Below are 26,919 nucleotides of genomic sequence, written 5' to 3'. Positions count from 1 at the left end.
CAAGCCATAAATTACTCACTCTGAAGTCATCCTAGGTGTATATGACTTTTTTTTATTTCAGACAAATCCAGTCAGAGTTATTTTAAAAACTGTCTTTGATCTTTCAAGCTGTTTGATGTCACTCGGCGGGTGTTGCACCACATCAGTCCTTGAGAAGTTTAATAAAAAGCGCATCCATTAAAATAAAGTGTATCACACAGCTCGGGGGGTTGAATAAAGGCCTCCTGTAGCGAATCAATGCATTATTCAAAACGTAATAATCACTTGAATCTAACTTGTGCTCACAGTTTCTAAATGAAGCAGTTCCAGTGGGAATGACGTATGACGTAAGCTTTGCAAATGCGCCGGTCAGAAGTGACTCACGTGGAAAGGCAGCAGTGATCAAAAACAGTGTCCCAGGCAACATCCTTCTCAGCCACAGCTTTGGTCTGGGAGAGAAGCCCCACCCTAGGCACCCTGCCTCTCATTACAGTCTTGCATGTAGCTGTCCCACTTCTGACACCAAATGTAAGACAACGGGTTTTTGCAGGCCTGAATAAATCCCCCAAAAATGATGGCAATACTCACAGAGGTGTTATAGAGTAAATAGATTTACAGTGTTTATTTACAGTGCTTGAGAGGTGAAACCCTAGCTATATAAAAAAGTAACCAAGAAAACATTGTACAAAAAAACAAACAAACAGAGATATATATATATACACACAATCATCATTATAGGTAAGAACTGCTCACGGCACCACAGTTGCACACTCACTCGCCAAGTAAACTGACAACACACACTGGTTTTGGGCTCTTTTTTATAGTCCAAGCTCCACCCTTTGGTTAAAGCCATTACAAACAATGATAAGGTAATAACTGAGGTAATTATGTACATATTTACAATATCACATAAATATATATTCACATATGAACTATTTACAAAATATTTACAGAAACAAAATTCTTTCAAAATAACAGAAAATATGGAAGTAAATAATAATAAACACATAACAATAATGGCAACAATCCCTTAGATTCCCCATGTTAAAGTGCTCAACTTTACAGCTGAAAAAAAAAAAAAAAAACATGTTTACAGCCTGGTACAAAAAAATTATTTTGGTTTATATTGTGCCATTCTTGACAACTGTAAGGGGGTGATTTTTTTGATAACTCATCCGTTTAAATTATATTAAGCCTTTAAGTTCTGCATAATTAAGGTGCGCAGCCACTTGAGTGACAGGTGAATTGCCGCTGCTGTCACCGCCGTTGAGCTAGGTGGGCGTGGTTTCAGAAACCAGCTCCCGCCTTTTTGCTCATTTTCGATTATCCAGGAGTGACACTTGGTGACGCGTTGCCAAGATGGTGATGGCTGCTTCTGCCCACTTTTGGCTTCAAAAATGCTTCACAGTACTTACCTTAGTTACCTTTGATATAGTTTAAATTAAGGCTTAGTTTTTATCATAATACCAGAGCTGTGTAATAATATATAAAATTGTGCTAGACCCTAACAGAACTTGAAAGGTGTAACTCTTAAGAGGTCAGGGGAAGCTACATATATATAGGCTAAATCTATAATCTTTTATTGCACAAAATCTTGGTTGTAACAGATTATGGATTATGCAAAATAACAGGAACATCGCTCACAGCAGACAATTTGAAGACTGACAGTTACCGTCTTAAAATTTACTGAAAGTGGTCGAATTATTGGAAAGTGGTGCTGTAATGGTTGTAGTGGCAGGGCAAGTTAATTAAAATAAAACATAGGATGCAACATTTCAGACAGAGTTAACTGTTGTTAGTGATTCACTGCAATTGGCACAACACTCTGTGAAAAGTTGCATCTCTACAGTCATTCCCTTAAAATAAGTCCTGCTGACTAGTCTGCTGTATAACTTGATTGACACTGTATAAGAACAAATTCTTCAGTACACCATAGCAATATAAATATGAATATCTACTTTGACAATGGTCTTTTTGTGGCTTGTATACTTCAATAATAATAATAATAATATTAATAATAATAATAATAATAATAATGCGTTCGAAAATTATTTCGAATAACATTTACCACCATTCAAAAATTTGGAGCCAGTAAGATTTTTTTGTTTTTACTTTTACTCTTCAAGGACACATTTAATTAATGTTTCTTTCTGTTCAAAAAGGCCTAAAAGAAATGAGTAACAGCTTCCACAAAAATTAGGCAGTACAACTGTTTTTAACATTGGTGCTACATAAAAATATCTTATTATCATCAAATCAACATAAAATAATGATTTTTGAAGTATTATGTGACACTGAAGCCTCAAGTAATGACTGCTATCCAGCTTTACCATCACAGGAATACATTATGTTTTAAAACAGCTTTTTTTTAAGTTGTAATAATGTTTCACAATATTACTCTTTTTACTGTATTTCTGGTCAAATAAATATACAGCCTGAAGGACGCCTTTCAAAAACATAAAAAATATCACCAAACCCAAACTTTTGAATGGTCATGAACATGTATTTTTCATAAATGCTCAGGAAGTGCACATGAGTGTGTAAAACAAACACAAACACACAGTAAAAAAAGCATCAAAGACCTACAACAGTCAAAAGAACATGATGTTAACTTAAGTGTGATGACAAGAGAAGATGGCACATCCGTTTATGTGTCAGTCACGCAACATGGTTTTCAGTCTAAAAATTCATCCAAGAGACAATTCCTCATTTCCATCTCATTCCCCACTACAACCCCCACTAACAGCACATATGTTACCGCTGTCAAAACCATACTGACGTAACAGCCGGAGGACAGGCGTACGTAGAGCGTTAAGCACACGATGAGTCATAATAGTCTGTCACCGATGGCAACTCCACTAAGGGTCATGGACCACCGATGAAGGATGTGCATTCCTCAAATCAAGAAGAAGGGATTAGGAAAGACAATCCCTTCAACACTCGATTAAGTCAATCCTTTTTTCTCAAACTGTATGGAGGCTCGCATAAAAAAAAGAGCTGTTCTGTGCAGAGTTTGGCCAAGATATTGTAGTAGCCATTCAACATTGGGTGTACAGCATGATAAAAAAGAGGCATGCTGTTCTGAATATGAATTATGCATGAGAAGAAGTCAGAAGTGGAGATGGCCATGTTGGAACAGATTGGTGTCTCCATCAGCTGAAATAGATTTTTATATTCACCAGCAGCAGTTTATGTGACTGGGCATTTTCAAAACGGTGTGACAGCTAGAAAGTCAAAGGATCCTTCAGAAGAGAACTGCCTTTTTCTGAGCTTTCTTTAATGTGAGAAATGTATGCTGCCTCGGGATATAAACAATAACTTAAGTGCCTTAGGAGCACCACAATATGTACATGAGTGTGTGTTTATGTTTATGAGCCTATACATTTGCCTGGGTGAGTGTCTCAATATTTCTTTAGCTATGGGTGTGCTTGTCAATTGTTTTGCCCATGGAAAATGAAGAAATATTTCAGTTTAACCCTGCGAAAGCCCTTGACAGCCATTATACAGCCTACTCACATATTCCTGCAAAATGAGTTAAATGACTCAGACATTAAGAATGTAAGAAATGTAAAAAAGACATTAAGAATGTAAGAAATGTCTTTATTGTAACCTAATTTAATGCATGCTTGCTGAATAAATTTAATTTCTTAAAAAAAAACCTCACCTGTCATTAACTTTTTATTGGTAATATACTATACATAATGATATACTTCTACTACTAATATCAATAATACAGAAATTAAAATATGTGGTCAGAACAACCACAAAATGTTTACATTTGGAGGAACTAATTTATTTTCAACTATTTACCTTCTGCACTAATGGTTGGTCAACGTGCAGCATACAAGTCAGTGTTTTATTTTAATTTTCACAGTTACGCTTTAATTAAAATGCAGTGTGAAGACAGCAGCTTTGCATGTAGAACTGTGTTGCTAAGAAGCTGAAGGATGCATTTGAGGGATATATGACTCATCTCTTTCTCCAGAACCTATTGACACTATAGCAGACACCAGAAACACTTCTTGAGTCTGTCTCTCCCTCACTATAAGAACCAAGCAGGACAGCTCAAGAATATACAGGTGTATGCTAAAAAAACACAAAGTGAGGTAAAACTACCATCATCTACAAGATCGTTATTTCATTATACTACTGTAGGGTAAGCATATGAGCCATTTTCCCAGGACGCGTCCATGCCAGGATTTCTATATTGTCTAAAACATCCAAAGTAGTTTGACCAATAACATGCAGGTATGGTACATAATCAACCAATCGTGGCATGTGAGAAGGTGAGATCTACAGAGAATGATCAAAGCAATGCAAATACACGTACATGTTAGGTGTTCATTCATTCATTCAACTTGAAGCATCGCTGTGCACCGATCATTGTATGACACCAAAGTACCAAGGGAGTGATTTTAATGCATAAGGAGCCATCTGCTCTGCTCTCTATAGCTCTTATGAATGTCATACAATGATCGATCTGCACAGCACAAACAGCCAAAATCTGGATATTTTAGGCAATATAAAAATTCTGGCAAGGACGCGTCCTGGGAAAATGGCTCATATGGTGACCCTAATTACACCATTGTGTTAGGTGTTGAGCGAGAAGAGCGTTTATGAAGGTGTGCAATGGTAAAAACGTTAAATTAGGTATAGGAAAATTTGTTTTCCCTCCAGTTAGCATTGCAGATTATCAGGTCACACTAAATTTGAAAATTATTGCATAATTTTCACAGGAATCCCAAAAGGCTCAAGTTTAGGTCCTGTGACTTTTACTACTTTATAATGTGGATGGGTCATGATAAGCACAATATTACAAACCGATTTAATGGTATTCACATTTAAAATGTGGTTTGAAAGTTTATTTTTAATCTGGAAAAAAATATCTTGCTTGATAATATGCTACACTTCCAACAGCGAGTAGAAAACTAATGAGAATGTATCATCAACTAAGGAATTAATCAAGTAGACTACTGAGAATTAGACTCCTACAGCTCTAAAAGTTTATTGGCATGCATGCAAAAGCAGCTCCAACTTTTTCATTATTACTGGTGTACACTCTCTATGATTTAACATTTCCAAGACAATTTTTCCACCAAATTCCTCATTATAAAGAATTTCTCTATTTTTCCAAAGGAATACAAACTTATGGGTGAGCAACCAAGCCTAGAAATTTCATCTGCTAATACTGAATTGGATCAAATTTATACACTAATCTCCTATCATAACACAACACATGTGTGTGTATATATGTATGTATATATATATATATATATATATATATATATATATATATATATATATATATATATATATATATATATATAGTAAATTAACTACTTAATTTACAATGCTTTTGGGAAACAGAATGTAATTCTATGATGATTCGTACACCCATTTTTACAATCCACTTAGCGTTGCAATGCTTTTGGCAAAAGTTGCCCTGTTCTGCCTAAGGTCTTTGAGAAATCAGTTCAGCTCTTTGCGATCTGTTAGAAAAGCCTGCAATAAGAGACTGGCCAGTAGTTATTAGTTCTGAATTGGGTGAGTTAATGTCTTGTGAGGGAACGAGAAGAGCCACAGTATCTCTGACTGCAGAGCACCTATCCTTCCTGCAACTTCACAGCACAGCAGACCTAATAGGACTGAAGCAGTATGGACGAAATGTGAAAATCAACTGAAGGGTGAAGGAAATGAATTGAAAGAAGGAAAAATAAATAGAGTCTTTCAAGGAGATTCTGCAACCTCGTATAGATAAATGATTCACTGTCTCCAAACTATATCTGATTGTCATGTTCCGACAACATATTTCAGCCACACCTGAGGGAGCAGATTGAAATGTATCATGCTCAAGAGAGACGGGAGGGCAAGCTGGTACAGGACAGAATAAATACTAGTTGTGATCGCACAGGTGTTTGGGTCGCAAGTCTTTGCTGTATCAGAGGGTAGGATCAAGGTTTGGCTGGTTAACATGCCGTTGTTAGTCCCTGCTGGTAGATTTCTTAATTGCACCATCTGGCAGCAGAATGCACCTTTCTGCAAGTGCATCTTTCTCTAAATATTTATTTTCAGTTTCACTGAAACTAAGCATTTGAATTGATTAATAAAAACATTTAAATGAGAGATACTACTTACCATTTAAGAAAATAAATATACAAATGTATAAAAACTTTTCATCGCAGTGTTGATTAATTTGATATCGCTGGGCAAAATTCATCACAAATACATCATAAATATTTAATAGATTGCCCAGTCCTCATGTCGGCATAAAAACTAAAATTATGAATTAATCACAGAAAAGCACTCAGATACCTGATTCATCATCAGAGCTCATTTAAGCGGGCTACTAATTAATGATACAAGGACTGACCATAATTGAAACTTTAATTTGCCACACAAGTCTTTAAATATGTGATAATGGCTTAACATTAAAAAATTAATGTTCCTTTCTTGAGTCTCCATAGGGTGAGTGGTAACATTAGTGCCTCTCAGCCACAATAACAGACTTTAGTTTCCAATCAGCAATACAAATGAATTTGACTCAAGCAGTGATGAGCAAATTACCAATCATCAGAAAGATGGAGAGCATGAAAGGTCAAATAAGTTTTGATGTCCACCTCTCCTTTTACAAAACATGCATTTTTCCATTCCTGTTGCTTCTCAAGAAAATGCCCTACAGGGGGACTCAGTCACAAGGGAAAATTGTCACAAAGGCAAAAGCTTAAATGTAACATGCTATTTAAAGCTCCAACATGGAGGAATTTTGTAATAAAATTTCTGAAAATAACTTGCACAGTGTGATATATTTCCTCCAGTTGTGTACTTACAATATCTCAAAAGTCTCCAAAGATTTTTTTATTTCGGAGAAATTCAGATTTTAAATAACTGGCCTTCCCGGAAAAGAAATGTCGCTTTCTCAGTGACGCAATGTCCGCTCTATACTTTGTTTCTGGTGTAGACCATGTGATGTTCCACCACACCAGAATATCACATGGTCAAATGCGGAAGTGGTGGTTATGTTATAGCCGCGCGTATGGTTTGGTTGTCGTTGTAATGGATCACGATTACTCTTTGGCGAGTATTGAAGTGCCAGTAAAACGTAAGCGTCCATATTCGGATACATGCAGGCTGTGTGACAAACAGAGGAATAAAACCAGGATAAATATCGGCCAGGCGTTTACGAGATGGATAGAGCTGCGCGAAAATCTTGGACTTGACAGAGACTTTGCTCTCGCGAGTGTATTGATAGACAGGTAAGCAAATCAATTATTTATTTTGTTATTTTACAAGTAACGTAATAGTTACAGTAAAGATGATTTTGATAGATATGAATTACACCACATGCCTGTACATTCTGTCACTGTAGCATTTTTTATCAATAACGTTACCTGTGAGAAAATAACGTGGCAAATGGACTGTTTCAGTTTCAATAATAGCACTTATAAACAAAGTTAAATTGCTCTTTGTACTAAGGTAAGGATTTTTATCACGTGTGGTGACCGAGATTATGGCAGTACAATTAAATACAATCGGATATGTGTTGTTAAAAATATATTTAGTCATTAATTGCAAATGTTCGTTCAAATTTACTTTTAGAACGATTGGTTTGAACACGTTAAACAACACGGCATTAACCATAAACACGTAACACTGCACAACATTAACCCAACAAATCATTTAACAAATAGCTGTAAGTTGTAACGGGATAATATATGTAACGGAGGCCAGTGAGTAGTGCTGTGCAGGTAAACAGACGCCAGTGGCTGTAGCCATTTAGCCTCCTTGTTAGTGTGTCCGCCTCCCATGCTGAAGACCCGGGTTCGAGCCCCACTCGGAGCGAGTGCGAGGAGCGCCAGAAAGGACCGGGGAGAGAGGGGTATTACATAACATAATACGATCAGATATATAGGTAATACAAAAACGAATATATTACCTCATCCATGATGATGATTCGTTTATCCAATTTAGATACATTGCTATGGTGAAAACGCATTAAAAACGACATCTCCCATCGTCACCTGCTTCATAGCGTCATCAAGCTTTGTCTTTGTTATTGTTGGAAATGCGCCCTCTTGTGGTCAATTACAAAAATCACATATTGCAGCTTTAATAGCAGATTCCCATTGTGACAACTTACCCCATATAGCCACAAAAGGTAATGTTTGGTAAACAAACTATTTCTTCTTTTTTTAAATGAATGAATAGCTTTTTGTTGATAAGATCGCAAGATGTGTGTCCATACAGAAACAAGTACACTACTGGTTCTGTCAAAAAGGCAAAACCATTCACAAAGGAACCATTCAAATAATTTATTCAAAAGTCCTACCTTTCTATAAACCAGCATGTTTGGTGAGTCGTCCGTCTCTCCATTGCTGTTTGGATGGAGGCTGTTGTTCTTCGCCATAGTACACTCAAGAACTAACCAAAATTCTGCAAAACAGCTACTCCAGTGGATATATACACCTGATAGGGAGAAGCAAGGCACATACACACACAAATAAATTAATACGATAATAAGAATAATAATGCTTAAAGCACTGAAACTTGTGATATGTCACTGGATTGAAATCAAAGTATTTATGATGCTACAACACTGCAGAACTGATCAGATGGCAATGTCTTTGGGATAATAATAATTTCAACTATGTTTTACCAACGGTGTTTGAGTGAAAACAAAAATGCATGGCTAACATTTGGATTACATTCATATTTGGCTAATCTAAATCAATTATCCGCTGGTGGTTGAGGATTTTCCTCTCAAGGTTAAAAGCAACAGATTATTAAGTAAACGCTGAAAATCTGACAACAGATCACATATCAGACACACTTCTCAGTTTTGTAACATCGGTGGGACAACCAATTAAACGCAAACACTGTTCTACCTCGCGCTGCACCCTTGTCATACATGCGAACGTTTATGATGTGTCAAGCGAGATTCGCTGTCTTATCTTTCTTCAACCCGCGAGAAACGGGAGCAGGAAGCAAATTTTCGTGTAACCAAAAATGCTCATCCTTGCACGGACACCCTATCCTTTCAGAACCACAGACAGCTCCTCGGGCGAAACTGCAGCCCTTGCACGAGTCCTCAGAGACCTGGCATCACCAACAAAATGCACAACACAATCATAAAGCATGACTTCTGTTCACTCTCACCTCAAACACGCCCCGTCTCCCCCTGATATATGGATCCGCGATGCCAGAGTGGATCAAGCTCGTGCAGTTCGTCAGCTGTCAGACGTATCTTTCATTGGAAATATTAGTGATCCTTTGCCTGATGCTTGACGCGTTATCTCGCGCAAGGATTCTGCTGAAGGACGGAGCACGCGCCAGAAACAAGGGCACGCGCATCCAACCTTGAACCAATCCTGGAGCCTACACAAAAGAGGAGAAGGGAGTGCTTTCTTTGAGGGATTTAGCATTTTTGTTTTGTAAATAGTTTCATAATTTTTTAATGGTGTCACTCAATAATAATAATAATAATAATGCATAAAAAATAAAAAAATAATTATATATTTTTCTTAATTAAAATATACATTTATAATATTTAATATAATTTTGTATAATATAAAATATTACATAATTTTACTTCTATTTTATTAAAATAGAAAATTAAATTATTACATTATTATTATTTTACATATATTATTTTACATCTTACTCAAAATGTGTATTATAAAGGTCTCAAACCTGGAATTTATGCATGTTTTCTATTTATTCTATACTTCCTAAAAAAATTGCACAGTTGGGTGCAGTTTCGGACATCTACTGTACAACAGAAAGGTTAAAGTCACCATTAACCACTTGTGCTACTCCCCTTTAATTGCATTTTAACAGTATAACACACACTGCAAAATTGACTTGGGGGCAAATTAAAAAAAAAACTAAAACAGATGTGGCAGAAAATCTGCAGCTGTAGATCATTGTCTAGCAATGCATACATAAACTTTCTGATGCATCATCTTTATTTTTTCATTCATTTATATGGCAAAACAATATTGGATTTAGTTACATTGTACATCTATTATATAATTAACCTACATTGTTGCAACAATAAAATATCGTCTATTTTATTTAATTCAGTAACCAAATAATAATAATAATAATAATAATAATAATAATAATAATAATAATAATAGCCTAATAATAATAAATAAATAAATAAATCACCCTATGTATGTCTGCCAGGCACCAAATTTTAGGATCTTATAACTGGAAATTACCTACAGTGCTTTTAACTCTGATGTCATCTAGTGTACTTCTAAAAGTTGTCAAAATATGCCAAATCAGACTACACGACAATACAAACATTCAAAATAAAATATCAATGTATCTGTCCATCATATTAAAAACGTTACCAAATTACCTGTTTCAAACCAGAGACAGTTTGTTCAAACTCAATCATTTCTATCCTAGTACGTAAACAGCGTGCAAACACTGAGCCGCTCCGCCCTGTGACCCTGTTTGACGTCAGTGGTCCAATCAGTAAACGCAGAAGGCGGGATAAACCAGTGGCCTCGTCCAATCAGTGGGGTCAATCAAAGGTGACATAGTCCCTAACGTTAGTCCGAAAATGACTTGTTGAGAAGAGGAAAACAATACACACTTTTAACACAACGGAACATCATGTAGGCAGAGGACAGCAGCTGAAACGAGTGGTTATTCGTCAAATAACGATGTCATCTTGCAAACTTGTTGATATCAGGAAGCATGCGTTAAATACAGGAACTCTTTGGTTGAGTTTTAGCGGTTGGAGAAGCGAGACAGAAGTTATTAGTAGTTATAGTTTATTTAAATAGTTTACGCTTCTGGACTGGACCTGCAGCGAATCTTATATCTTAAAAGTGCAACAGGTTGGAAGATGGTCTCGTGGATTATATCTAGGGTCATCGTGTGAGTATTTATCGAAAACTATTTGCGTGTCTGACCTTGCAGTACATTCGTGAAAACTGCTGAGTCGACGGGCGCATTAAACTCTATGCATAATGTAACGTTACTGTCTGAAATCTACATCTTTACAATACAAAACAGTATTATAAATTCATAAAACGGTTATTACATTTCTGCAGTATTTTCATTTTATATATGTTCACAATTAAGAAGGTTCCCACTGCCTTCGGAAATCTGAAATGTACCAGAAACATTTACTGATTTCCAAGCCCAGAAAAGTAATGGAAATGAATACAATTTTAAAAGGTATTGTTAATATTTACAGTCAATATATGCTCAGATTTGAACTATTTAGTAGGCTGGAAACGACTGTTTGTGAGTGCACAAAAATGGAAAAATATTGGAAATTCACTGGAAAGAAAGTGTAGGAATCTTTGAATCATCCATAATAAAATTTCACAAATTATGCAGTGGAAAAAAAAAACCCCTAAATTAATTTTGCTGACTTGGTGGAGTAGAACAGGAAATTCATCATGTTTTTGGCTGGAGACCTGCTTTATTCAAAGTCCCTGTCTGCCAGGGAGGAACTGTTTTCCTGCTGGACAGTAATGTTACAGTAGGTGTGTCTCTTTCTTTGTGGAAAAGGTCAGCATAAGGAAACACATGTGCCTCATCTCACTAGGTGCTGTTTGCTATGGGTTTGGTTATCTTTAGTGTACTGACAATATAAGAGATAGTGGTCTCTGGTCTTCACGGAAAGAAACACATTTATACTGTATATAGTAGGTTATAGTTGCTTTCAAAGTCTAAAGTTCTCTTGAAATGCCTTTTGTGGTCTTACTGTAAGTTAACATGATGAATTATTTGCCGCCGACAAACAAGGCCTAGCTGTTTTAGAGATGTGCAGTAACATCTCTCTCTCTCACACACACACACATACACACACATTTCTATTCTTTCCCTTCTTTTTTTTTTTACCCTCACCAGGTCACAAGTTCTCCCAGCGAACGGCATCATAGGAAATGCATGACTAAACCATTGTGACTCTAATGTGTTCTCACAGTATTTGACGTTTAAACACTTTCTTCTGTCTAGTAGTGAAAGCAAGGCAGGCTGTGTTTGGAAATGGTGACTTGGTGACGCTGAAGTTGTTTAGCTACAAACAGATTCACTGTTTTGAGTTAAGAGATGACCTCTACTCTTGACTTCAGGATTTATTTTGCTTTGTGGTAGAGATGATTTAGAGTGGAGAAACGGTTACGTAATAAATGGACTCCATCCAACGGTCTCTCACCACACACACCCATGATCACACATAACTTTAGACGGTATCGGGCAGTGATGTCGTTCCCATAGCTACTCGAAAATATATGGTTCAGTGAAAGACAAGCCAGTTACAGTGAAGGCTGTGGATTTACTTTGTGTATGTACTGAAGTGAGGTGGTCAACACCTCTTTAAAAAAATAATAATAAATACGGGTTTCAATTTCGTCTGTCACAATAAATAAAGGATTTTGAATGATCATTGTTCTGGTTTCAATATTTGAGTAGGCCTGTAAGGCAAATTTATTGAATTCTACACTTTATTTTGTCTAAATAAAGTAAAAATAGATCACAAACTAAGATTAGTCAATTTAAATCTACAAGTATTTAGTCACCACAACAAAATGTACAGTAGAAAAAAAGTTTATATTAACTTGTAATTAAGATGTAATTAAATTATTACTGTATGTAAAGATTGACTTAATATAAATTAAATTATTAGTGGTTTTAAGATAATCCAAATCCAAAAATTAATGTGAAAAAATCAGTATATCTTACATTATTAAAAGTTTTACTGTTCACCAACCTTTGTTTGTTTGCATATAACAGGTACATGATATTTTTTAATCTAATGTATATGTCTGTGTGTGTTTTATCACAGTCTTGTGTTTGGAACGCTGTATCCTGCGTACTACTCCTTTAAAGCCGTCAAATCCAAGAATGTCAAAGAATATGTGAGTACTCGATTCATATAAAAGGCACATGCATATCTTTATCCATCTATATTCGGCTGATTCTTCACATCTATAGATTAGAGTTTAGAGGATGTTAATAGCCAGAATAGATGGAGAGCTTCAGCTAAACTGTTCATATCCTGGTTACTCTTTGTATCAGATGCTGTCAGTAACTAAACCCTGAGCCGTTTAGCAATTTAATACTGTTTTTCCACCATGTGTGCCGTGTTTCTCTTCCAGCTACTTCCGTTTCTCACCTCACAAAAAAAGTTAAGTAAGCTGCTTTTCTATACCTCCAATAGACATTTTGTGTTTGTGGGTTGACAGGTGCGATGGATGATGTACTGGATTGTGTTTGCTCTTTACACAGTAGTGGAGACCATCACAGACCTTTCTTTGGCTTGGTAAAAACACACACAGTCTGAAAAGAGGCAAATAAATAATTGTTATTGGATTGAATGGAGTAATTTTGAATCAAGTGGTTTTATTAACATTTTGCCATTCTTCTCTATTGTGACTTTTCACTGTCTAACATTTGTGGTTTATGAAAAGGGCTTTTATCTGTTGTTGCAGATACTGAGCTCCATTTATTTTCCTCAGGCCACTTAGAGGAACCAGTCTGTTAGGTTCAGTTTCAGTTCAGTTGAATTCCAGTGCATTTCATTAGTTTGTTTCGTGACATTTAAAAAAAAGAAAAAAAAAACTTTTTTTTTTTTTTTTTTTTTTTGCTGGCTTGAGTCTTCCTAAATTAGATCAGTTTTATTTTCTTGGATAATTCTATGCAGTGTACTAATGCTGAAAAATTGGCATTCAATTATTATTATTTTTTTTTTTTTAAAGATAAGTTTTAAAAATGTAATTTAACTCTTCTATTCTGTAATTTAAATAAATAAATACCGTAAATAATATTCTGTAAAATCCAAAAGGAATTTTTTTTAAGAAAACACTTTTTTTGTTGGACGGAATTAAAACGAATTAATCAAGGATGAAAAATAAAGAATCAGATAACAATGAATACAAATAAAGTACACATAAAAAAAAAAAAAAAATTGTTTTTTTTGGCGAGTTAAACAGCCGTAGTTTCATTAAATCGATCCACCAATGCTGAGGTCCATGAGACAAAAATCTTAGAGAATGCCTAAAACAAGTTCATTCTTTTGTCTTCCATCATCCCTCTGTTTTCATATTGATTGTACTTGACTGTTTCAGGTTTCCAGTTTACTACGAACTGAAAATGGCTTTCGTCTTTTGGTTGCTGTCTCCCTACACCAGAGGAGCCAGTGTCCTCTACAGGAAGTTCCTACACCCTATGCTGGCATCCAAGGAAAGGGTAATGACCTAAGCATATCCTCAGGTTCTCTGGGAATAGGCATTCACTGACAGTGAACTTACAGCCATACTGAAATCAATGATCACGTTAATGATGTTAAGAGATTAACAGATGGATTGGGTTAGTTGCATGTCTCGATTACGTGATCATTATGAACTAACAGTAAACAGTGTATGGTTCGTTTAACGGCGCCCGCATATTGTGTTTCCATATTGTGTTTTATTGACTTGTTTCGCATTCTGTTTTTCAGGAGATTGACGAATATATCGTCCAGGCCAGAGAGAAGAGCTATGATACTGTGGTGAATTTTGGGCGGCAGGGTCTCACGATTGCAGCTGCTGCTGCTGTCTCGGCTGCTGTGAAGGTATTGCACAGAAACATGTGCTCATTCATACACTCATGCAGTGCTTATACTAGGCATTTGAGATAACCTAACTAACTAAGCTGATTTGGTCAGGTAACAACTTTCATTCCATGTAAACAGAATGTGTTAACACATATAATAGATTTTTTCAGTTTAACATGTTAGAAATATTTAATGCAATTAACACCGGGGCAGAGGTAGGGTTGGCCACCCTCCTCCAAACTGCTACTTCTGTCTCTTTTCTCTTCACAAGTATTGCATTTATTTAGACACAGAACATCTTTATGAACCAATGAAAGGGAATACTTTTCAGACGCACACTCTCACTTTGCCTTAGACCAGGTGCTAGTCAAATAAGCCGAAAAAGGTACAAGTGATGAGGGAGCTTCAGTAGAACAATATTGAACTACGGACAGATGAGATGTTGTCTCAGGCCATATAACTAATTTCCCTGTCCTGTCAGCCGTTATACTATGCTCTTAGCACACAAACAAAAACAGTAACGCACATTGCATATAATAAAGTTTAATTGAAACTATGACCATGCAATGTAGCATTTACACTCATCTAAAGGATTACGGTGTTTGAACCCCTTTCACCTTCAGAGCTGCCTTAATTCTATGTGGCATTGATTCAACAAGGTGCTGAAAGCATTCTTTAGAAATTTTGGCCCATATTGATAGGATAGCATCTTGCAGTTGATGGAGATTTGTGGGATGCACATCCAGGGCACGAAGCTCTCGTTCCACCACGTCCCAATGATGCTCTATTGGGTTGATATCTGGTGACTGTGGAGGCCGTTTTAGTACAGTGAACTCATTTTCATGTTCAAGAAACCTATTTGAAATGATTCGAGCTTTGTGACATGGTGCATTATCCTGCTGGAAGTAGCTATCAGAGGATGGGTACATGGTGGTCAAAAAGGGATGGACATAGTCAGATACAATGCTCAGGTAGGCCGTGACATTTAAACGATGCCCAATTGGCACCAAGGGGCCTAAAGTGTGCCAAGAAAACATCCCCCACACCATTACACCACCAGCAGCCTGCACAGTGGTAACAAGGCATGATGGATCCATGTTCTCATTCTGTTTACGCCAAATTCTGACTCAACCATCTGAATGTCTCAACAGAAATTGAGACTCAGACCATCAGACCATGCAACATTTTTCACTATTTGTAGTGGAGATGAGTGGTACCCGGTGGGGTCTTCTGCTGTTGGAGCCCATTCGTGTCAAGGTTGTGGATGTTGTGGCTTCACAAATGCTTTGCTGCACACCTCGGTTGTAACGAGTGGTTATTTCAGTCAAAGTTGCTCTTCTATCAGCTTGAATCAGTCGCCCATTCTCCTCTGACCTCCAGCATCAACAATGTGCATGAAAATCCCAGTAACTGAGCAGATTGTGAAATACTCATACCAGCCCGTCTGGCACCAACAACCATGCCACACTCAAAATTGCTTAAATCACCTTTCTTTCCCATTCTGACATTCAGTTTGGAGTTCAGTAGATTGTCTTGACCAGGACCACAACCCTAAATGCATTGAAGCAACTGCCATGTGATTGGTTGATTAGATAATTGCATTAATAAGAAATTGAAAGGGTGTTCCTAATAATCCTTTAGGTTAGTGTATGTTGTCAGTTAAGTCATGAAGTTACCAAAAAGGTGCTTAAAGCTGCCCTTAAAACTGTGCATTCATGTATTTATGCATATACTGTTATGTATATATACTGTTATGCAGTTTTCAAAACTGTCCTGGAACAACCCAGCACTTTCTTCCTCATCTAACACAATTCAACTAATCAGCTCATTAGTAGAGAATTTAATACCTGAAAAGTGGGTCACAATAGGTAAAGAGTTCTGAGAAAAGATGATGTTCATCAGAACCGGATCATGACAGCTCTTAAAGCAGCCACAATAACCTTATAACCCAGAAAAAAAGAGGAAATCATTTTTGCAGCTGTAAGGGTTTATCTACACTACAGACCAAAAGTCTGGACACACCTTCTCATTCAAAGAGTTTTCTTTATTTTCATGACTATGAAAATTGTAGATTCACACTGAAAAACTATGAATTAACACATGTGGAATTATATATGGAATTATATACATAACAAAAAAATGAAACAACTGAAAATGTCATATTGTAGGTTCTTCAAAGTGATTACTGTTTGATTACTGCTTTGCACACTCTTGGCGTTCTCTTGATGAGCTTCAAGAGGTAGTCACCTGAAATGGTCTTCCAACAGTCTTGAAGGAGTTCCCCGAGAGATGCTTAGCACTTGTTGGCCCTTTTGCCTTCTGTCTGTGGTCCAGCTCACCCCTAAACCATCTCGATTGGGTTCAGGTCCGGTGACTGTGGAGGCCAGGTCATCTGGCGCAGCACCCCATCACTCTCCTTCTTGGTCAAATAGCCCTTGATGCCTTCAGTGTGAATCTACAATTTTCATAGTCAGGAAAATAAAGAAAACTCTTTGAATGAGAAGGTGTGTCTTTTGGTCTGTACTGTATATTTAACTTAAACTTTAGTCAAATTCTGTATATTTCCTACTTGCTGAAGTGCACAGGAAGCTAAATATAACATTTACTATAATGGGTCTACTAAATGTTAAAATTGATAGCTCTCAATTATACTGTAATTTTGAATGGCTATAGTCATTGGTTAAATATTAAGAAAAAAATCCTAGAGATATCAGTAGTATTGTTATTAGTGATACACACCTTAGTGACATACAAGTATATATTTATCACATTAGTGACATACAAGTATATATTTAAAATATAGTATTTATTTTGTTTCTACATTCATTTGAAGATTGAATATGAAAGTATTGCAGTATTTAAAAACTTAAAGGTAAGGAGGGATTAATCATGATTAATTTCAGATATGGGTGGATATGGGTGGTGTTGGCGCAGTGGATAAGACACATGCCCTTGGTGTGAGAGACCCGGGTTCGAATCCACTGTGAGACACCAATGTGTCCCTGAGCAAGACACTTAACCCCTAGTTGCTCCAGAGGTGTGCAACCTCTGACATATATAACAATTGTAAGTCGCTTTGGATAAAAGCGTCAGCTAAATGAATACATGTAAATGTAATATTAAAAATATACAGCATGTTTAAGGACACAAAAATGCAGTGCAAAACTTACATGTTCACTGTGGCCTCTCCAGTTCTCTTGACTGCTTATTTTAAATCAGATTTGCTGGCTGGCCATGTCTGGTTTCTAAAAAAAGATCTAAATTACTAGTGCTCTTCTGTTTTTGATAAGACTCTTCTGTTTTTGCTAAGGTCTGCTGTTCTTATCTAAAAACAGGAATATCATAGACATTCAGGGTCTTTTAACTTTGGCCAGTAAGCAACCACCCAAACACACTACAAATCACTCAGAAAACTTAGTCGAATGCATAGCAGCACTCATCATCTGCCACTCTATTATGCATTGCTATGCTGTTAGTAATGATCTTCTGATCACCACTTACGTTTTACTTTAGTAAATGTAAAAATCTAGTTCAAATTTTCCGGTTTCCTTTCTCTTTCTGTCTACATGCTAAACTAATCTCCAGCAGTAGCTGTTGAACCTGTCCCAGGTAACTTGCTTTCTTTTTCAATCTGCTTTAACCTTTCGACAGCACATCATTAGACCATTATTAACTGCGAAGTTAAATAAATGATGTCTTTGTGTATTATAAAGGTAGCCACAACTTTGTTAACTCAATGCACCATGTACAATGGATCATCATGTCACAGGGACAGGGTGCCATTAGTGAACGTCTGAGGAGTTTCAGTATTCCAGACCTGACGCAGGTCCCTTCTGAACAATCAGCATTCTCCAACCCCAGCCGACGGGCCCTCCAGCCTGCTCACCCTAGCACTGCGGATTCTGGTGAGTGCATAACTTGTGGATGTTTTTATCAAATACTCTCATTCTGATGGAACCCATTCACTGCAGTGATATAGACCAAGTGATGTAATGCAACATTTCTCCAAATCTGTTCAGATGAAAAAATAAATAAATAAATCAGCTATATCTTGGATGGACTTGGAAGTTTAAATTTGAGCAAATTTTCATTTTTGGGTTAATGTATTTTCTTTTAATGTCATCATTGCTGATTATATAATGATAAATGATTGATTTTGTAATTATGAAAAAGTACAAATAAGTACCAAATGAGCCCTAGTGGAGTGCATTGTCTGTCATCAGAAAGTAATTGTTATGTCTCCCTCTAGTGGTAGAACAAGGTTTGAAAAGCAATTCTGATGGAAAGTTCAGCTGGTCAATCGAAACATGTAACCAAACAAAATAAAAACCATTCCAGTCAAAAAAAAAAGAAAAACTGATTTGAAATATGATTTTCAAGGACATAGGAAAACTGAAATAAAAATGAATTGAGACTTGTAATAAATACGTGCCAGACAACAGTTTCACCACATTCCAATAATTTGCATTGCACTTTTGCCTCTTTTATGAAGCCTGAAAGCTTCAGAATCCATTAGTTGTGATTGTATGGAAATTTTATTTTTTTGTGTGCGTTCCACAAATTCACAATATGGGTTTGGAGTGACATGAGGGTTGAATAAATGATGACAGAATTACAATTTTCGGGGGTAAACTAATCCTTCAAGGTTCAGTTCCTCTTGTTTGAGATCTTCATAGCTTCCTCTGTGCATCTGCTCCAACAGAGCGAGATAAACAAGCAGGGGAGGGGCATGAGGAGGAAACAGATGGAGTGTGCTCCGAAGACGAGGCGTCGGTGCAGAAGGGTCTACGCAGATCTCAGAGTGTGAAACTCGCCCGTGCCAAAGCAGCACGCAAAGAGGTAGATTGGCACATGCAAACATTTTATGATCAATTATGTCATAATCTGAAGAAGAATATAAAGTGCACACATTTTCCCTGGAGGACTCAGTCTTAGACTTACCCCACTGTAGTTTTTATTGAAAATTAACTGTTTATCGATGTTGTATTTTTTTTTTTTAAAGCCTCACTATGGCTCTCTGAAGCTGAAACCCAGAAGGCGGCAATTGATTACATCATCCACTTTTGACCACCCTTGATTGTCCAACACAAACCGACAGATGGGATCAGCATCAAAACTGCAGTCTAATCCTGGGTTTAAAACTGCTCATGTTTAATCCTAAACTTTGGATTCATTCTAATGTTCTTTGAAAGCAGCACTAAACACAAAACTACAACTAGAAACAGACTTACAGCATGAATAATAACTTTTACATTTATTAATTTTTAGTAGATGGTTTTTACAAAGTGATTTACAGATGAAAAATACAGCAATATAAGCGACAGTGATGGAGAATGTTGAATAGAGAATTGCATGTGGCTTTATTTGTTCATAGAAAAAATACCAAAGCCTAATATGAGTACAGGAAGACTAAGAATGTAGTAAAAATGTAATGGATCTGAGTGCATCTGATCTGTACCTGCCTCTGTAGAGACATCTCTTATTACACATAGCGTTGTCACAGAAGCAACGGTATCTGTAGTGTCCTCCGTCTCCCTCTACAGGGACAGGTGTCAAAGTCTAAAGTTTTAACAGAAATTAAATAGAGCAGAAAAAAAAAAAGAGAGAGAGAGAGAGAGAGAGAGAGAGTATGCATGTTAGCTGTTTTTTGTGTATGCATAGATGTATCGGCTTGTTCATGTTTACATTTCCATAGTTTTGCTCAGAATGAAAGTTCTGTCATCATTTATTCTCCCTCATATCATTTCAAACCCATATTAATTTATTTTTTCAATGGAATGCAAAAGGCATATTTTTGAAGAATATCCTGTATGCAATTTTCTATATAATTTAAAGTGAATTAGGGAATCTGCCTGTCAAGCAAGCTCCAAAATGACAGATAAACACCAAAGCATCATAAAAAGTATGATACAAAGTATCATAAAAATCTTAATTGACTACATACATCAATCAAAATTAAATAAAAAAAAATGTAAGTAATTTTTCTCAGTTCAGTATTATTGCATTTTGTCTTTGCTCTGTGAAGTCAACAGTTATTTACTCATGAACTTCCCTGATATTCTAAAATGGAATTGTGAAAGTTCAGAAATTGCATGTTAACAACAAACTCCTTTGGTTCATTGTAGAACTACAGTGTAAGGGAAGATTTTCAGTCAATTTTAACATTCCAAAGAATACATACAGGTTTGAAATGACATGAAAATTAGTAAATATTTTTTTTCTAGGTGAACTATGCCTTTAACTTTTACATTTGTTATGGAATTATGTAACTGTAATCTTAAATTGTTGCTTTTAAGTAACAGTTAAAAGCAGTTTCAAAATACATTTCTTAAGTTTAAATGTCTTAGGGTTGTATTTAAAAAAAAATGCAATCCATTTTAGAGTAATGTACATTAATTTTAATCATGTTTGTTTGTTAGTCTGTCATTCTAGCCTCAATAAATAATTTCAGCCTTAATAACAAATTTTAATAACAACACAACAGCACTAATTAGTTCGTCATTTGACCAAAACACTCAAAGCGTGACAGGAGAGTGAATCTGACTAGTTTACAGAAGGCTTTGCTGTTAGTACTGTACATTTGTACACAGTGGGATGATTTTCCCTGATTTGAAAATGTTAGTGTTTTGTGTTAAGTGTGTGGGAAAAAGGATTCCTCTAAGGATTTGGTTTCTTACTGTGTTTTGTGCAATAGAGGAAACCTGTTGATTATGGATATGTATACAGATGTGTGACCAACAGTTATTTTGAATGTGTTCGTTTTAAAACAAAGTTTATTTTCTTTGACCTTGGAACAGGTCACAGAAAACCTCAAAATATCAGGGAATCTTGAAAGGCCTGGAAAGGTCATAAACTTTGAAAACGTGAGAGAAAGGTGGACATTTCTTTAAAGAAAATGTATGTTTCTGGGTTTCTCTGCTTTAAGCTATTTCATGGGCTAGACATTACTCTTTATGTGTGCTGCAAAGTCAAATGAAACATCAGTCTGTCTTTTGAGAGTCCTTGGAGACAGGACTAATAATAAAACACTAAATATATTTTTCTAAACCAGTGTAATCTTTTAAATCCATTAACTCCTAAATGAGTACCTGTCTGATGTGCCAAAACGTCTGCTTTAATTATTATCCTGTATTGTCCTGAACAACCAGATGGGAAACACTCGTGGAAATTCACTGGACAAAATGTAAAGGAATGTTGTGTTTTTATACAGATCAGGACACCATTTAGCAGTACAGACGCCAATCAGTTATAATCATAAGCTCCTCTAGGTCTGTTGGTTAATAAAATAAATGCTTTGTGTATTACCATATGTGTATTAGTTTCTTCATAGCGTGTTGTCTGTCATACTGCAGTTTCTCCACTGACCACTAGAAGCAGTCACGTTTTGTTTTTCAAAGTCACTCTGGTTTTTTCCTGCATATTTATTTGCCACAGTCAGAAACACTTGCAGTTAGTTTAGAAAACCTCTGCAAAGGCACATATTTGAAAAGGTTTAATCCTAACAAACCCATATAAAAAAAAAATAAAAAAAATAGACATGCCAATGGACTTTCTCAGCAGAATCTTTTAACTTCAGGGTCAACATGCAAAACGCAGTTGTGGTCTCTGTCACAGAACGTACCTTTCAGCACCTTAGTGTGGAGATGTCCTGTGTCTCAAGAGAGAAGAGGAAAAGGATGAACGAATAAGAGCGAATGAAAGAGAAATAGGTTCATCTGTCAGGAGTTCAAGTCCTCCTGGAATATGAGTGTGTGCTTGTGGAGTCATCAGAGAGAGAGAGAGAGAGAGAGTGAAACTACCTGTTGGTCCACAAGCATGTAGATTTAAAACACTTTTATATTATTATTATTTTGGACGGCTACAAAGTATTTATTCAAACAAGCTCTATCTACAGCATCTGTTGCATACAAAAAAATAAAAAAAAAAATAGATTGAAATGTGCAATTAATTCTGTTTTTATTCATTCTTCCATAAAAAAGTGTCTATTATTTGAACTGGGGTATTCTGGAGGATAAACTTCTTGTACAGTTCAGGGATATTATTATTATTAACTACAACTATTTTATTTATTTATTTATTTTTTATATAAAACGCTAACTAGAAATAAAAAAAAATTAAAGTGAACTAAAAATAAAACAACAGCAAAAAAGTCAATAATTTAATAAATTAAATAAATAATAAAAAAACGAATAAAGACAAAAAGCACCAACTTAAAAATGTAACTAAAATAAGACTGAAAATATAAAAATGAATGAAAAAAAATCTATAATAAAAAGGTATAAAAAAAGATCGTTAAAAATATAATTAAAAACTATAATAGTATATAAATAAATAATTAACATGCTTCGATTGAATCATTTAATTGATTATGATTTAATCACACTATGTTAGCATGAACATAAAAGCAAATTAATTTGTAATGCATTACCAAACAATACATTTTTTATTTTAAATATTTTTGTTTTTAGTTATTTTAAAATTAGAAATCATTTATTTCTGTGACGCCAAAGCTTCATTTTGTCACAAGATCCTTCAGAAAGTTTTTGAATATGCCGATTTGGTTCAAGAAACCATTCCAATTATCAATTTAAAAAAAAAAATTGTGTTTTTTGTGTGATTTTTAGGTATCCGTATTGCTAAGGGGAAAAAAATCTATTTCAAAATAAGCTATGTGATTATGATATATACAAAGTGGGTCTTGTATCACCCTGAAGGAGTTTATTTTGTTATAATTACCATGACTGTAGTTCCTCATTGATTACATGGGTGTTTACGAAATAAATGTAAAATTGATTTTAAACATTAATTAGAAATACTTTTATTATTCAAAGTGACACAAAAGACATAATACTAGAACAACTATGAAGGAAATTGGTTACAGTTTAGAGATCACTACACAAAAAACATTTAACCATAGGCTGTCACAATTGACCAATCGTAATCAAATATTCCTAAAACAGGAATATATACTATAACACTGAGTGCTTGATTTCATTCAAAGGTTTGCTGAAATGTCCTTGTTTTGACCTTCAGCATTCCTTGAATCTCATTCCATTCTTTAGTCTCTCTTTGAAATTTTAATTCTCATCTCACCCATGCTTCCTCTCTCTCTCTCTCTATCTCTCTCGCTCTATCTCCCTCCCTTCCATTGGGTCAGACTGCTCTCTGCCCTCATCTCTCTTCAGCCTGTCCCCAATAATCCTGCCCTCAATACCCGGAGCCCAAGACCTCCAGCACCCATCAGCCTCTATCGGGTTCCTCTCTCTGCCTTCTCAGGATCTGACACCAGCACCACTCCACCTGGAGTGGGTTAGCAATGTAAGAGGCAGGCAGCACATGTGAAGACAAAAAGGAAAAAGAAAAAAAAAAAGACCTTCCTTCTGTCTTGGACTTTTTATTCACTGAGCTTAAGCATTTTTGAAAGAAAAAAAATGGCATATGGATTGAAATTCAGATGAACTTCAAATGTTGACAAAGCATTATCAAAAGTTTTGGTGAAAAAAAAATTATAGCCAGATATATATAGGTCTTAATCTTTTCTAAGATGTATAGTATGCATTATATATGAACTCAAAAACATATAGAATCTTTTTGATATTTATTTTTAAGATTTTGTCTAAAACTTCAACAATGCATGTTTTCCATTTGTATCTGATCATTTTATTTGCATAGTATCCAAATCTGACTCTTTTTTTTTTTTCGCAGACAGAAACATAAAAATCAGGAAAGCACGGGTTAATACTACTACTTTTATTTTGATTAAGTTATCTTGTAACAAGCCATCACATAATGAATGGTTAAAAACATGAAATCTGATCTTACCTTTCAAAATGAAAGCAAAAAATAAGATTTTGTTTCATTTCAAACCAAATATGAAAGTGAAAATTCATATATTTTTCCTGTACAAACTAAACTGGTTTGAATCAAATAGACAAAAGAAATCTCATCAAGGCCCTACTGTAGCTTTCACATAAAAATAATAATAATAATAATTTTCAGTGTCAAAAAGGTCAAACGAAATTCTCTGTGGTTCAAAGTTGTAAAACAATAAAACATGAGAACTTTCAAGGGAACAAATATTATTTATAGTCACCAAACATCCATATTTGTCCTGAACAAGAGTAAGTATTGTGTTTGAATAGGTGCCTGTAGATCACTGGGGTGGCGTCCCATGGACGAGTTCATTTTTCAGAAATAATGTGTCCTGGGACATATTTGGAAGAGAACACTACCATCAAGGATATTCTTGGAGCCTTGAAAGGCACATGCATATGTATATTTAGTGTATGTGTGGGTTTTGGTGGCTCCTGTCTCATAAACGTTGGTGATCAGAAGTGACTCTGAGAAAGTCAAGCTGCGTTTTTGGCAAAGAATTGTGTCTATTGCACTACTATATATGTGTTTATCACTGACACATGTGTATGAACGCATTTTAGCTCCCTTTAAACCAAAAACCGTTAATTCCTGCACATAGTGTTCATGTCACAGTTCATTCATTACAATAATTAAACCCTATGCGAAAGGATATATAAATAATTAAAAAATGAAAAGAGTGGGGAGACAGAACAAGCTTAATTACCAGAAAATGCAATCAGCGCTAGAGTTCATTCACAGACAATAGACGGGGCATGGACCTCATTGGGTTTACCCGAAAGGGCTCAGTGGACAACTGGGTCATTGTCATCAGATTGTTTGACAAGCCCCCACAGGGCAGAGGAGAGTTCAAAAACCAGAGCAAAATTGAGAAGTTTGTCGCTGAATCTGTCAGAAAGGAGTGATAAACACTTAAATGTTCAGAAGGTCCTGTCGCTACACAAACACACAGTGGGCCCCCTGCTGCAGGTTTAGTCTGAATTTGCATAGTTCTGTGTCTCTGTCTTCTTTGAGCATGATATAATTACAGTGATGAGTGCTGCCACCTTTGGCTCAGTGCTGTATGGAGTTGTTTGGAGAAAAGTGTCAGTCAAAGACTTGTTGGAAGATTGTCTGCTAACAGTGATTTAGTGCTCTTTCTTTGGCGCTGTTTCTTTTTGCCTCTCATGTTGTTGTAATGCTGTGCACCATGAGCTCTGTAATGGAAGATGACAGGAGAAACTTAGCTGTTGAGTTGAACCTGTAGTTGAACTTGCCAGGTTATGTGTATTGTTGGAGACAATTCAGAAAAAAAAAAAAAAAAAAAAAGTACTTAGGGCCAAGTTTCAGATTTTTTACTTAAGGTATGTGTAAATTAATTGTTAAATCAAAGACACTATAAACTTTTGTGTCGTCATCATCAGTTTGTTTCTTTATGGCTATGCATAAAAATGTATTTAAAAAAAATGTGCGCGCATGGTACATTGTTATTTATGATGTTACAAAAGATCTCCATTTCAAATAAATGCTGTTCTTTTGAACTTTCTATTAAAAAAAAAAAAAAAAAAACTCTCATGGTTTCCACAAAAATGTTAAGCATCACAGCTGTTTTCAACGTCAGTAATAATTAGAAAATTATTGAGCAGCAAATCAAAATATTAGAATCATTCCTGAAGGATCAGGCGACACTGAAATCTGGAGGAATAGCTGCTAAAATTACGCTTGGCCATCACAGGAAATAATTGCATTTTGTTAAATGTATTCAAATAGAAAACATTTATTTTAAATTGTAGTAATGTGGTACAGTATAACTGTTTTTACTAGGGGTGGTGAAAAAAATCGATTATTGATTAATCGCGAGTATGTTATGGACGAGTATGAATCGATTATTAAATTTTCAAAAATCGATTTTTTTTTTTTTTTTTGCATTATTTTATTTTGTAAAAAAAAATTATACCGGGAGTTGAACGTCACGAACGCGCCCAGTTCTAGTTAGCAAGCAGCCAGAACAGGTGTGTAAAATGGAAAAACCAGGAGCGAGCAACCAACCGATCCACCCAGCTCCATCTGGGCTCAAAGCAAGCGTGTGGATTTATTTTGGTTTTCGTGGCAGGAGCTCTAACCCTCTTGGCGCCATGGTCGAGCTCGACAAGATGCGGCACTGAATAAAACGGCCGATTTTGTCAAATAGGGTGTCAAATTTCACGCGACCTCCCCTGCACCAGATAGCAGACATGTAATACTTAATATCTGACTCAAAAAAAACGTAATGCTTCTTAACAAAATATTCGAGAGCGCATTGAATCGGTGCGAAAAAAAAGCGGAGCTAGTGTGAGAGTGAGCCATTTTATCTGACCAATGTTGTCAACGTCAGCGAGTATTGGCATCCCAGCAAACACAGAACGTTGTGAGGACGTCGCCAGTTAGTCGTCATTTGGTCAGCGCGACATTACTTTATGCTAACGTTGTGAGGACGTCGTGATAAAGTTCCATTTTTTGAAATCTTGGCTAACTTCCCAGAAACGTCG

At 35.8% G+C, this 26,919-nt stretch overlaps 2 protein-coding genes across 3 annotated transcripts in view; one reads left to right on the top strand and one right to left on the bottom strand.

Annotated features, from left to right (window-relative positions):
* The window catches only part of LOC113094554 (regulator of G-protein signaling 7), a 43,394-nt gene extending 34,045 nt beyond the window's left edge, over positions 1–9,349 (bottom strand). Inside the window, exons 1-2 of one of the 2 annotated variants that reach the window (XM_026260131.1) lie at positions 9,133–9,349; positions 8,306–8,442 (exon numbers count right to left, since the gene is read on the bottom strand). In XM_026260131.1, coding sequence (XP_026115916.1) covers positions 8,306–8,383 — 78 coding nt within the window. In that variant the 5' untranslated portion in view covers positions 8,384–8,442; positions 9,133–9,349. Of the gene's footprint in view, positions 1–8,305; positions 8,443–8,861; positions 9,097–9,132 lie in introns of those variants that run through there. The other variant, XM_026260130.1, reaches the window with a different exon arrangement.
* Positions 9,350–10,519: 1,170 nt separating this feature from the next.
* LOC113094552 (receptor expression-enhancing protein 3-like) lies at positions 10,520–22,062 on the top strand. The gene is made up of 8 exons (XM_026260125.1): positions 10,520–10,869; positions 12,791–12,863; positions 13,191–13,267; positions 14,073–14,193; positions 14,444–14,557; positions 18,309–18,444; positions 19,242–19,378; positions 19,542–22,062. Exons 1-8 carry the CDS (start codon positions 10,838–10,840, stop codon positions 19,614–19,616), a joined length of 765 nt encoding a protein of 254 aa, XP_026115910.1. The 5' UTR covers positions 10,520–10,837; the 3' UTR covers positions 19,617–22,062.
* The last annotated feature ends 4,857 nt before the right edge of the window (positions 22,063–26,919 follow it).

Source organism: Carassius auratus, unplaced genomic scaffold (assembly GCF_003368295.1).
Source record: "Carassius auratus strain Wakin unplaced genomic scaffold, ASM336829v1 scaf_tig00215410, whole genome shotgun sequence".
Lineage (NCBI taxonomy): Eukaryota > Metazoa > Chordata > Actinopteri > Cypriniformes > Cyprinidae > Carassius > Carassius auratus.
The sequence above is the reverse complement of the archived record's forward strand: the minus strand, read 5'-3'. Positions and strand labels throughout refer to the sequence as shown.

Excerpts from the sequence above, each read along its gene's own strand:
- LOC113094552 (XM_026260125.1), top strand. The coding sequence starts at position 10,838 with ATGGTCTCGTGGATTATATCTAGGGTCATCGT. Across the intron at positions 13,268-14,072 it reads ACAGACCTTTCTTTGGCTTG|GTTTCCAGTTTACTACGAAC; the intron begins GTAAAAACACAC and ends TGACTGTTTCAG. Across the intron at positions 14,558-18,308 it reads CTGTCTCGGCTGCTGTGAAG|GGACAGGGTGCCATTAGTGA; the intron begins GTATTGCACAGA and ends ATCATGTCACAG.